The sequence below is a fragment of the Gopherus flavomarginatus genome, chromosome 8, assembly GCF_025201925.1.
Source record: "Gopherus flavomarginatus isolate rGopFla2 chromosome 8, rGopFla2.mat.asm, whole genome shotgun sequence".
NCBI lineage: Eukaryota > Metazoa > Chordata > Testudines > Testudinidae > Gopherus > Gopherus flavomarginatus.
Window position 1 is genome coordinate 53,103,895 of NC_066624.1, and position 13,322 is coordinate 53,117,216.

Here is a 13,322-nt window from a genome sequence, read left to right on the forward strand (position 1 = left end):
TTACGTTTGCCCCACACAAACTCTTGTGACGGTCTCCGCTGTGATTATCTAATTTACTGCCATGATTTCGTCTCACTCACTAAAATGTCTAAACAGGGCTACCTCACTTTGTGATGTGGCTACTGGGGCTTTGGATTAGTTAAGGCATCTTGGTTGCTAGTTCGTATAGCAGCATAACAGCATTTTCCCCTCCTCCCTCCGACAGAAAACAGCCTGTGATATGGCTTCAGAGTTCCAGATGATTTTGAGTAGAGAGAAGAGAGCCCAGTTGACAGAGAAAAAGTGATTTGAAAAGATTGCATGTGAAACTGATAAGGAGTGGAATCCTTATCTGGGAGCTGTGGCTTTTGGCTTTAACATGACTGACTTCTGTGTCTTCAGCTCAAATGAGGGTCCCTCTAAGGTTGATATAATGTGCAAAGACGAGATTACCAGAATGAGTGCAATGTCAGATGTGGCAGCAGCTCCTCCATACACAAACATGGCCAATACATATATATATATTATATTATATTTATATATATACACATTAACAAAGAAATTGCCAAAAAAATAAAAACCAAAAAAAAAAAAAAAAAGAGCAACCCAAACCCCAGTTACGTTACATATGAAGAGAAAGTATGACAGGTTTTGCTGTAACCAGATTTTCACCACATCCCAAATCAGATACAATGGATTTACTATGATAAAAACATCTAGCAGCCGCAGAGCTCTGCATGAGGCAGAAATACAGATGACAAATGAACTTCCTGCAATGACTTGAACCGGTCCCCTCCAATCCTGCCACCTGCTTCCGACAGGATGATAGAAAAAGGAAGAAAACATTTCTATGTTAATTCCAACCATGGGCAGCAGAGGCTGGATAGGCTCAGACTGGCTGGAACTGTCACAGCGTCATATGACACTGGGCATTTTCACCAATGGGATTGCTCGCTAATGAGTGGGAGGCAAAGGCCATGATGCAACAGGGAAGCTTTGAGGATCCATTTCTATCTGCAGAGGACAGACAGCCGAAAAGCTTGGCCCCTGTTTTTCAAATGTTAAAATCCATCTACAGTGTGCAGGCATCTGTTTGAGAGAGCTTCCGTTACAAGCAGCCCCCCCGTTGGGAACACTCTGGGTTAGCACAAAGGGAAAAGAAAAACATCAACCTGCAAATGGCAATTTATCTGCTTAAAATGATTCTGGGCTTAGCTGCAGGGCAAGGTAGGAATGGAGATGTATGGGAAAGCTGCCAGAGAGAACCGAAAGATAGCTGAGGGCCGGCAGGAAGGAAGGAGGCATTAAGTGAACTCAGACAAGTCACAAGGGGCAATACTGGGATGTATGCAGAGGGGCTGGGTTTGGTCCACAGGCTGCCTGTCTCCAAACCAGCATCCTCAAAGCCTAGCAGCAGGACTTTACAGCAGCCAGCGGTCCAGTGCACACGTCACAGTTCACTCCATCTGAGCCAAACCAGGCTCTCTCTGACCTCCACTCCTGAAACTAGGCAAGAACCTTCCTCCAGCCAGGTGAACTATGCTCTGCCAACTCCATCCTAACACTAAGTAGCCCATGCACTAAGACTACCCCCGGATCAATCAATCCACCTGCTCCCCGGAGGCTGGGCTGTGAGGTAGATTTCTGATCAGCAAGGTCCAGAGGTCTCTTCCAAGGAAAAGTTAAGCAGAGTTTTAACCCACACAAGGGCAGTCGGGCAACTTCTCCTGTCCTGGATCACACAGCCCCGTGCAACAAAACCAAGGAGAGACTAACAGAAGGGACATTCCAAAGAACACACTGAACCTGGCCCCTGGACCGGCACTAGCCAATACTGTCAGCCTGGTGCTTGGCTGGGCAAAAGAGCCAAATCTCGTTCCAAAGGAGAGACTTCCCAAGGTTCAGAGGTTTTGTTAGCACCAGTTCTAAAAGCTGGTTGGATGCTGGGTCCCCAGCAGAACAGCACCAGCTGTGTGAAAGAACCAGACTTTAAAAGCCAGTAGACTGATATTCAGACAGCCATGTTCACAGCATGGAATGAGGGTCTGCAGCAGGACCAGCTCTGGTGTGGAAGTCTGCAAACCTAGGCTAGACCTGCCCATGGCTGCAGAAGCAGCTGGAACTGAGACATCGTAAGTCGCACTTGCTGGTGATGACATTCCCTTTGCACCTATGGAAGTTAAGACATTGCCTATCCCTCTCCCAAATCAGATCAAAGGCCCCACGAGGCAGCTTTCTGCGTGCTTTGGGCACTGTCTCCTCATGACCTGCGGTTCCTCTGACACATGCAGGCCCGTCCTCCCCTGCCCAGCTCCTGTTGTCATTCACAGCTATCTATGCAACATGCTCCCCCAGCATCAGGAAGGGAAGAGCTCAGGATTGGCAGAACTTGCCCTTGCTCGGTTGCAGCATAAGTGATGACACAAGGTGCCTGCCAGGGAGGGTCAAACCAGCTGGGATTCATGGGGAACAAAAACCTTGGGCAAGTCTCTGCATGACGGGGGTCAGAGTTACCCAAACATAAAGGCCTGGGGGCTGGATTCTGATCTCTGCCCCATGGGTTAACTTCAGAGTAAAAGGAACAGCTCAGCACTGACTCCGGAGGTGACCCCAAGAACCAGCCAGCATGGGACAGAGAACGAGCTAGACGGACTTTGCCAGGCCAGGCTGTCTGCTTGCTATCAGCGCTCATATTTGGTCTTCCGGATTTACTCCCTTGTAGCCCCCAGTTAACCCTCACACCAACACAACATATAGAGGAGAAAGTGAATTCTGAGCAGGGCTGTGTGCAGAGGCATAAATAATGGATACAGTCCTTGTACACTACAGTAGTCATACACCTCACGGCCCACTGGCTCCCTCCTGCTTCTCTGGAGATGGTGCTGTCTGGCCAGCTTCCACTCCCCCTGCTCGGCAGCAGCAGCACCAGGTGACACTGGGCCCTTTCCCCACTCCCAATGGCCTACATTAAACCAGTGCAGCCTTTTGCCAGCCGCATCTCTACCATGGAGCATGACCTAGCCCAGCCTCAAGAAGCAGCATTGCATGATGGGGCCTGTGTTCTCCACAGGCCCTAGATGGGCACTGGAGGGGACAGACACCTCAGCTTGCTCCATTTTGCACAGATAGATATCAGCCAGAGCTGGGCTTGGCTGGGGACTCCCTGATGTATAATGACAAAGGGCCTCCCAAAGGAAGCAGTTATAACGGAAGAAAAAGGAGCACTGGAGCCAGATTTCAGGTCTGAGCATCCCCCCGAGTGGGAAGAAGTGCGTGCCCCTGTCAGCTAAACACTCTAGCCACACCCCACAGGCGACGCGGCTGGATGGCTCTTTCAGAGGAGGTTCCACTTTCACAATCTGCAAACAGTTAAATGGCTCTGGATGGTTGGCTGCAGCCACCTGTCTGGGTGACACTGAAAGCCACGCTGCTTATGTGATGGATCCTTCCTGAGATGCAGCCGATTGCAGCCCCCCATCTGAATGGCGATGGTCAGTGGAGCCGGTTGGTGCTCAAGCTGGCCCCTACCAGGCAACATCCTGCTCTGCCCAGGATCCCCTCCCTCGCCCACACTCCTAGAGGGCCCCGGAACAAACCCTGCCCACATCCCCCTCCGCTCACACCCAACCAAGCCGTGTGACAGTCCAGCTGCAGGAAAACCATCCCGCTACAAAGGAGTTTCTCAAGCCGCCTTCCCGCACACACAGAGTTTAGCCACAGAGTTTATTTCAATCGCTTTTAAAGTTTTGTTTTTCCCTTAAAAATGAAACTCCTGTGGGAGGTGCTCACTCGCTGAGCGTTATTTCTCTGGTGGCAGGGTCTGCTTTCCTATCCAGCTTTCAAAAGCCCCCACAAACATTCCCTGTGATCCACTGTGGAGCACGACAGGGGCTGGCTGCTGCTTAGTGGCAGGCTTTCATCCCTGATACATACGGGGACTCCTGCGGTCGGCAGTTACACTCCTGCTGCTCCGGGTAATCGATGAAATCTGGAGCAGGCAGACCCGACAGGATCATCAAAGATTTGTTCCAGATAGTAAACGTTGGACACACCGGCAGGATGAAGGAAACGTTGAACGTATGGAGATGGAGAGAACTGGCCGGGTCATAGAAGGACAGGATGTTGTTGTCATAATCCAGGAGGATGCCCAGGCGCTTCATCTGTGGGTGAACATCCACCAGCATTTCCTTGTTGTTGTGTCTCACCACAAAGTTGCTGCTGCAGCGGGAGAAGACCCAGGACGAGGAGTTCTTGCCAATCCACTCATTCTTTGGGGCTGATTTATAGGCGATGCCGATGGCGTACCTAGGAGAGGGACACATGTTACTGACCTAGACCCTCCAGAATGCACAAACCATGTCCCGGAGGGCTCATCCAGCCATCAATTTAAAATTTGCCCTAAAATGTACACGGTTACTCCAATTCCCTTGAAATTTGGTGCACCTTATGGGCACATGGGGTTTGGTCAGTGGCCCAAATTTGGGGACAGTTGACCAAGGGGTTCCCAAGATGCAGCCCCTGACAAAACTCCCAGCTTTTCTTAAAGGCAATCTTATTTTGCTCACAGATAGAGATCAAACCAAGGGTCAGCTCATTGCACCAGGGTCTGCAATGCTCGAAGACAGAGTGCATGGCACCCGATGGCTCTTTGGGGGAAATCAAATTACAGTGTCATTTCAAAAAGATTTTGCTTCTCTAGTTAAAATTTTCACAAGCCTCAAGTGCCCATTCTAGTTCCTACTGTATTACACTGAGCACATGCAGAGAGCAAGGCTACCCATCTGGAAAACCAGTACTACCGCTACATCGCAAGACCTGGGCGGCTCTGAGGGTGTGTTTTGGTCATTGAATCTGAGCATCGCCCCAGGCATTGGCAATTCAAACAACTCAGAGCAGAAATCTGAAATTAAAAAGGGAGACATATTGCTCTGTCACCGAGAATTTCTGATTTGGGGAAATGGAATCGAAGCACAGCAGAATATTCGGAAGGTGCTGAAACTATTTTTTGAAAAGAAAGTATGCATGCAAGTCCTCACTGGGAGAGGCAGGGTATCCAGGGATGGAAGAGTAGGCAGTAATAGGGGGAAGAGGGGTTTGGGTCTGCAGTGAGGGATAGGGGTATTATGGGGTGCGATGAATGGATGGTGGGGAGCGTTAGAGGTTGGGGGACTCAGATAAGGGGGGAGATATTGGGGAAGTAGGAGGGGAGAAGACAGGAGAGGTTGGGGAATATGAGGTGTAGCAGAGGAAGTTGGGGGTTTAGGGGTGGAGCTTTCAGCCTTGAATTCTCCCCTTCCTTGTGTGTGATGGGAGTGGGGGAGCCCTACGCCTCTGCAAGGGGACAGAGCCCCCTACTTGTTATATGCAAGTCTGGGGGACCCTGCTCCCCCAGGGATGTCTGAGTCCCTCTTCCTGACCCTCCATGTGAGCTTGGATCTGGGGTGCAGGGAATGAAGGCAACAAATTTAAACATCTGAAATCCAGAAAATTAATAGTTAAAATACACATCCCCCCTGTGTGGGGGGAAGGGGGCTGGGTGCGAGGGCTAGGGGCATGGCTGGGGAATTCTGGATGAAGCAGGGGCAGGAGTCCTCGCTATGTGTGTGTGTGTGTGTGGGGGGGGGGGAATGAAAGTGAGGGGCCCAGCTCAGTGTGCAGCTTGGGCTACAGAACCCGGTAGCATGAGGCCCTCCAGTAATAGTCTGTGGGTATGTCCAGACTACCCGCCGTATCGGCGGGTAGTGATCGATTTTTCAGGGATCGATATATCACGTCTCATCTAGACATGATATATCGATCCCTGAACGTGCTCCCATCGACTCCGGAACTCCACCAGAGCGAATGCGGTAGCAGAGTCGACTGGGGGAGCCGTGGACATCGATCCCGCGCCGTGAGGGCGACACGTAAATCGATCTAAGATACTTCGACTTCGGCTACGCTATTCATGTAGCTGAAGTTGCGTATCTTACATCGACAACCCCCCCCAGTGTAGACCAGGCCTGTGACAGACATGTGTCCACAGCAGCGCAGGGCAGGAGACAGCAAGGAGCAACTTCAGACATATCCCTGGTTTTTGCAGGGCCAGTTCATGGCTTAGTGGGACGGGAAGGGGGGGAGGGAATAAGTGTTGGAGGTGAGGGGTGGGCAGAGGGTGGAGAAGGAGACATACTAGCCTGCTCTCACCTGCTAACAAGTCAGTTACTGTAACAAGCCTGCCATAAAACTGTCAAGGTTTGGGACATAGAGCATGGATGGGATTTCTCTAGGGCCCTGTTAGCAGCTACACACTGCAAACCTTTCAAAGCCAGACCATTCCAGTATAACAAACCATTCAGGAGGTGAGGGAGCACTGAAGAATAACAAGGCATCCGTGTATCCAGGTGGAGGGGTCACTGGACTGGAACTATTGCTAGCTCTGCCACTGGCTGGGTGATCTTGGGCAAGTTGCTGCTCTATGCCTCAGTTTCCCTTCTGTAAAATGGGGGTAATGCTCTAAAGTTCTCTGAGATCTACTGATGAAAAGCACTAGATCAGAGCTAGGGCTTTTGATTATTACCTAGGCACAGTAGCATATCAACTTAACAACGAGGTGAGAATACAACAGTCTAAATGACCAGTAGCTCCTACTAAAAAACATGTCTCTGTTTAAACTACTAGGAAACTAAATAGGAAAAACCCTTCGCTAATGCAGAGTTCAGGCTGCCAGGTGATACCTTGTGCCAGGCTCAGCAAAACTCAAACCTCTGAAACCCAGGAAATACAGAGATAAGGTAAATGCCCGCACAGCCTTAACTCTGCCCTCTTTGAGTGATGCCCTGACACACACACTCCCACTCTGCCTTGTCACAGTAATAGCCAGGCACTACATGTACCTACCCTGCGCTCAAACACTGCTCCCTCAACAGAACACCACATCTGTCAAATGTAACCACCACTTTGTACCCTTCTACAGCCCCTTCACACTTGCACACAGGCAACCCCTAAACCTGGACTTTCCCCATCCCATCATTCAATCCAGCCTACTCTTGTATCCCACCCCAGTAGCCTACTCCTGACACAAGCTGCACATTCCTGTACAGACCCGCTGCAGACTGGATCCTCGCAGTCCACGAGCCCCTTTTCTTTCATCACACACATGGGGGGGGGGGGCGCGGAAGAGAAGGGTTCAGAGACACAATCCTCATGTCACAATCACAACTCTCCCAAGCAGCTCCAAATTACTCCTCCCCCGTTCACTGCTAACACACGTAACAGACAGGTCTCAAAATGTAATTGTAACAGGGGAATCATCATCGAGTGGGTCTGTTTCCAGTGGGGGCCAGCAGGGCTTGGGTCTTGGCCTTATGCTATTTAATATATTTATCAAAGAACTGGAAGAAAACATAAAATCCTCACTAATAAAATTTGCAGATGACACAAAATTTCATGGGAGAGGGGAGATAAAGAATGAAGAGGACAGGTCGCTGATAAAGAGCGATCTGGATCACTTGGTAAACTGGATGCAAGCAAACAGTGTGTTGTAATGTGGCTAAATGTAAATGTATTGTCTAGGAACAAAGAATGTAGGCCATATCTACAGGGTGGGGAAGTGCTATCCTGGGAAGCAGGGACTCTGAAAAAGATTTTTTTTGGGGGGAGGAGAGAAGGTGTTGGATAATCAGCGGAACATGAGTGCCCAGCAGTGTGATGCTGTAGCCAAAAGAGCAAATGAGCTCCTGGGATGCATAAACATGGGAATCTAGAGTAGGAGTAGAGAGGCTATTTTACCTCTGGATTTGGGACTGGTGCAACTGCTGCTGGGATCCTGTGTACAGTTCTGGGGCCCACAATTTTAGATGCAGGTTGAAAAATTGGAGAGGGTTTAGAGAAGAGTCATGAGAATAAGTAAAAGGTTATAAAACCTGCCTTATAGAGATAGACTTAAGGAGCTCAATCTATGTAGTTTAACAAAGAGAAGGTTAAGGAGTGACTTGATAAGGCTCTATCTATCTACATGGGGAACAAATATTTAATAATGGGCTCTTCAATCCAGCCGAGGAAGGTCTAATAAGATCCAGTGGCTGGAAGTTGAAGCTAGACAAATACAGACCAGAAATAAGGTGTACATTTTTAACGGTGAGAGTTCTCCTTGTGTCTTAGATGGGTGGAACTCCAGGCATGATCACCACACTAATAATACAGAGAACTGAATGCACTCTTCAGAATAAACATAAGACTGGCCATACCAGGCCAGACCAATGGGCCATCTAGCTCAGTATCTTGTCTTCCAATAGTGGCTAATGCCAAGTGCTTCAGAGGGACTGAACAGAATAGGGAAACCATTGAGTGATCCGTCCCTTGCCATCCACTCCGAGCTTCTGGCAATCAGAGGCTAGGGACACCTAGAGCATGGGGTTGAATCCCTTACCATCTCGGCTAATAGCTTGGCTAACCTCCATAAACTTATCTAGTTCTTTTTTGAACCATTCACAACATCCCCTGGCAAAGAGTTCCACAGATTGACTATGTATTGTGTGAAGAAATACTTCCTTTTGTGTGTTTTAAACCTGCTGTCTATTAATTTAATTGAGTGATGCCTGGTTCTTGTGTTATCTGAAGGAGTTAGGGTGACCAGATAGCAAGTGTAAAAAATCGGGACAGAGTGTGTGGGGTAATAGGCGCCTATATCAGAAAAAGGCCTGAATAGTGGGACTGTCCCTATAAAATCAGGGCATCTGGTCACCCTAAAAGGAGTAAATAACACTGCCCTCTTCACTTTCTCCACACCAGTCACAATTGTATAGACCTCTATCATATCCATTCTTAGTCATCTCTTTTCCAAACTGAAAAGTTCCCATCTCTTTAATCTCTCCTCATATGGATGATGCTAATAATTTTTTTGCCCATCCTTGTATCCTTTCCAATTCCAATATATCTTTTTCAAGATAGGGTGACCAGAACTGCACATAGTAGTCAAGGTGTGGGCGTAGCATGGATTTATATAGAGGAATTATGATATCTTCCATCTTCTCATCTATCCCTTGCTTAGTGGTTCCTAACATTTTGTTCGCTTTTTTGACTGCTACTGCACATTGAGTGGACGTTTTCAGAGAACTACCAACAAGGACTCCGAGATCTCTTTCTTGAGTGGTAACAGCTAATTTTAGATCCCAACATTTTATATACATAGTTGGGATTGTGTTTTCCAGTGTGCATTACTTTGCATTTATCAGCAATGAATTTCATCTGCCATTTTGTTGCCCAATCACCCAGTTTTGTGAGATCCCTTTGTAACTCTTCACAGTCTGCTTTGGACTTAACTATCCTGAGTAATTTTATATCATCTACAAATGTTGCCTCTCTATTCACTCCCTTTTCCAGAGCATTTATAAATACATTGAACAGCAAAGGTCCCAGTACAGATTCTTGGGGGATCCCGCTAGTTACATTTCTCTATTGTGAAAACTGACCATTTATTCCTACCCTTTGTTTCCTAGCTTTTAACCAGTTAGTGATTCATGAGAGAACCTATCCTCTTATCCCCTGGAGATTTCACAGTGGTTTCAGCAAAGAAACTGTTAGTTTTCAGTGTATACGCTATCCAGCTGCTTCACAACAAGCCATCTGTTTCCTCCTGCGCTGAGCCTCATGACACGTAGAATGGGCTGCCACAGCCTTTCATGTAACAGTGTAAAAGCAGTATAAAACCATCTTTATTCTATAGAAAATAAACCTGCCACAGTGCTGCTACGAAAACATTATTTCTTCCTAGCACAATCTCACCCTGTCAGGAAGGAAGAGGGCTAGAAGTGACACAGCCAGGCTCTTTCAGCAGAAGCCTTCCATTTTAGGCCCATTGTGACAGCCAAGGCAAAACAGCTTTAAAAATTGGATCAGCTTGACGATGTTTCTGTAATGGCTCACGGCTAACACACAACATGCATGTGATGATCAGAAGCAGAGCCTTCCAAGCAATCTGGCTGCCAGGGCTTTCTTAGAGTTCAGCAAACCACAATTCTTCATAGCCAAATTTGAGTGCAGCAGGGGCTTCCTGATGAAAGGGTGTTGTTTTAACACCTGGGGAGCTTTGAGGGTGACCTCATCACAGAGAAACATGTGGCAGCAGCTTGTGGCCCATGTGCTACACTCAGATCACATGTGGGATTAACCCATTCAACAATTCACTCACTAGTGGGACAATCTGGAAATAGGTGTTCAGGGGGCAGTAGAAGGGACTTTAAAGGAGGGCTTGGCAGTGGGAAGGATATGCTGGCGTTCATGAGGGGGTGGAGAAAGGATTTGGGGGTATCAGGGCTCTTGGAAGGTTTGTCAGATTGTGAGGGGCCCGAGAGCCTCCAGCAGAGAGTGTGGATGCATTAGGAATCAGCCAAGGCAGAAGGGAACATGCCAGCTCCCAGTGACAGGAACATGGGATTTGTACCAGTTTAGAGACCATTGGGCAATCTTGGGTGCTTCAGGAAACCAACGAAGCAAAAACAAACCAGCCCCAAATCCTAGAGCATCTGCCCCTTGGTGCAGTCCTGTGTATGAGTGAACTGCCTTCCGGGCCCTGTAGTGACCAGTAGGTGCCTGCATTGTGAGAACTGATTGATTGGCCTACTGAGCATAAATACTGGCCACACAATTACCCAGCCTCTGACAGAGTGTTTTATTGTTTTACTGTTTTTAGGAAGGCTGTGGGAAAGTGTGAGCATTTCCCCTAAACTCCACTCAGTAACAATGTGAGTTTTGGGGACATTACAGGGGAACAGCAACAAGCCCTATACTGAGGATGCCTAACACTTTCCATCATAAAAATTCTTCTAATTGATATGAAGAGATCTATAACCCACGTGGTTTGTTGGAGGATCTTGAAATGAGGCAGGGGGTTAGTTCTGGGGTGAAGGAGGAGCCTTTTGCTGGTTTCACAACAGCCTGTTCAAATTTTCACAAGTTTTGAGCTTTTGCCATTTCGTTGGTCAGGGGTAGGCAAATTTTTTGGCCTGAGGGCCACATCGGGGAATAGAAATTGTATGGCGGGCCATGAATACTCACAAAATTGGGGTTGGGGTGTGGGAGGGGGTAAGGGCTCTGGTTGGGGGTGCCAGCTCGGGGGTGGAGCTGGGGATGAGGAGTTTGGGGTGTAGGAGGGTGCTCTGGGCTGGGACTGAGGGGTTCAGAGAGCAAGAGGGGGGAATAGTGCTGGGGAATGGGCATGGGAAGGGGTGCAGGTGCCAATTGGGGGTGCGAACTCTGGGGTGGGGACCATAGGCGCCTACTTCTCCTGGTGCCGACGGGTGCTCCGACTCCACCCCTGCCCCGCCCCCTCCAACCCTTGCCCCACCCCCATTCTAACCCCTTCTCCAAAGTCCCTGCCTCAACTCCACCCCCTTCCTGCCCCTATTGGACTCCTTCCCCAAATCCATGCCCCAGCCCCACCTCTTCCCCTGAGCACACCATGTTCCCGCTCCACCCAGCTCCCTTCCACAGCTTGTTACGCCGCCAAACAGCTGTTTCACGGTGGCAAGCCTGGGAGAAGAAGCGGGGATGCAGCATGCTCAGAGGAGGAGGCGGAGGTGAGCTAGGGAGGCGGGAAAGGGAGCTTGCCTGCCGGTGGGTGCAGAGCACCCAGCAATTTTTCCCTGTGGGCGCTCCAGCCCTGGAGGACTCATGGAGTCAGCGCCTCTGGTGGGGATGAGAGGTTTGGGGTGCAGGAGGGTGCTCTGGGCTGGGATTGAGGGGTTTGGAGTGCAGGAGGGGGATCAGGGCTGGGGCAGGGGGTTGGGGTGTGGGGATAGGCGCAGGGGGTGCAGGATCTGAGTGGTACTTACCTCAAGCGGCTCCCGGAAGCAGTGGCATGTCCCTTCTCTGGCTCCTACAAGGAGGCATGGCCAGGTGGCTCTGCACACTGCCCCACTGGCAGGCACTGTCCCTGTAGCTCCCATTCGAGCACGTAGGAGCTGGAGTGGGACCATGCTGCGGCTTCCAGGAGCTGCGTGGTGCGGCCCCTGACCCTGTGCCCTGGCCGGAGGGGGGCCCAGCCATGTGATGCGGCCCACAGGCCGGCTTAAAACGGCTCACGGTACAGGCCATAGTTTGCCCACCCTTGTCCTGGGTGGTTCTGCTCAGTACAGCTTATTCTTTGTTTGCTCCAAACTCTAAACATTTCATTAGCAATGCACAGGCACCAGCCCGGAACCTCACTTCAGTATGTTAGTTACACAGAACTGCTCTGAATGGGATGGATGACAATGGGTCTGGATCCTCCTCCTGCAACTGCTCACCTCTGCCTCCACCTCCTCCGCGAGCACACTGCCACATCCTGCTTCTTCCCCCTCACTCCTAGCACTTGGGAGTGGGGAAGAGGGGGAACACAGCATGCTGGGAGAAGAGGCGGGGCTTGGGCAGGGATTTGGGGAAGGGGTCCAATAGGGACAGGGAGGAGGCGGAGCTGGGGTGAGGACTTTGCCAAAGGTGTTGGAATGGGGGTGGGGCCAGGGGTGGGGAAAGGGTGGAATCGGGTCAGGGCCAGGGGCGGGCGGGGGCACGAGCACCTACCAGCACTGGAGAAAGTTGGCGCCTATGCCCATCACAGTCCTTATTTCTGAGCAAGACCTCCTATCTACTTGAGAAGTGATACAAGCTAGGAATAGAACTCACAGTTCTAATATGACAAACACACATGCACCCACCTCTGAGGCTTGCAGGAAGGTCTCTTACATATTTTTAAATTGTGTGTACACATCTCCACCTTGTAATAATTAATTTCTAAAAAACAGCTTCTGTTAATCATGTAGTAACGAAAGCAACAGAAAGAAAGAAATACTCCAGAAGTAGAGTGTTACCTTGCTTTTAATGTTGCAGAAACTGGGAAACACAATATTTGGGGCATATGCCTTTTCACAGTGGCAATGTTCTTATACAATATGCAACGTTACTGTTCTGGTTCAACTGACTGACAGTCTCAAGTCTGAGGGCTCTGTCTTGCTGTCTGAGCCCTTTACCATCTGCCAGCATACTCATGCAGTAGCAGATTGTAGAACTCTATGCACCCTGGGGCTAAAACTTATGACATTCTATCCCAAAGGCACAGGCTAGCCTGCTTACTCTCCCAGGAAATTTCTAGCTATCACTGGGGTTAATATCTTTTCCCAGATTTCCAGCCATTAGAGAGGAAATGCTGAATTGTAGGAAAGTTATACAAACACCCCAAGCTAGACCATGATTGGACTTTATGTGTAACACAAGTCTGGCTTGCAGCCAAAACCCGACACTTGCATTAGCACTGCTCATGTACTGCCTGGCACACACTGATACATGGGGAAAGCACTATCGAATGCTCTAACACTTCAAAACACACTGGC

At 49.4% G+C, this 13,322-nt stretch overlaps 1 protein-coding gene across 5 annotated transcripts in view; it reads right to left on the minus strand.

The window, feature by feature from the left end:
* The window catches only part of MID2 (midline 2), a 440,591-nt gene that overhangs the window by 23,070 nt on the left and 404,199 nt on the right, over positions 1 to 13,322 (minus strand). For 4 of the 5 annotated variants that reach the window (XM_050965458.1, XM_050965459.1, XM_050965456.1 and 1 more), the window contains one exon: positions 1,256 to 4,284. The exons of the other annotated variant lie outside the window; for it this stretch is intronic. In XM_050965458.1, coding sequence (XP_050821415.1) covers positions 3,882 to 4,284 — 403 coding nt within the window. In that variant the 3' untranslated portion in view covers positions 1,256 to 3,881. Of the gene's footprint in view, positions 1 to 1,255; positions 4,285 to 13,322 lie in introns of those variants that run through there. 5 annotated transcript variants of the gene reach the window in all.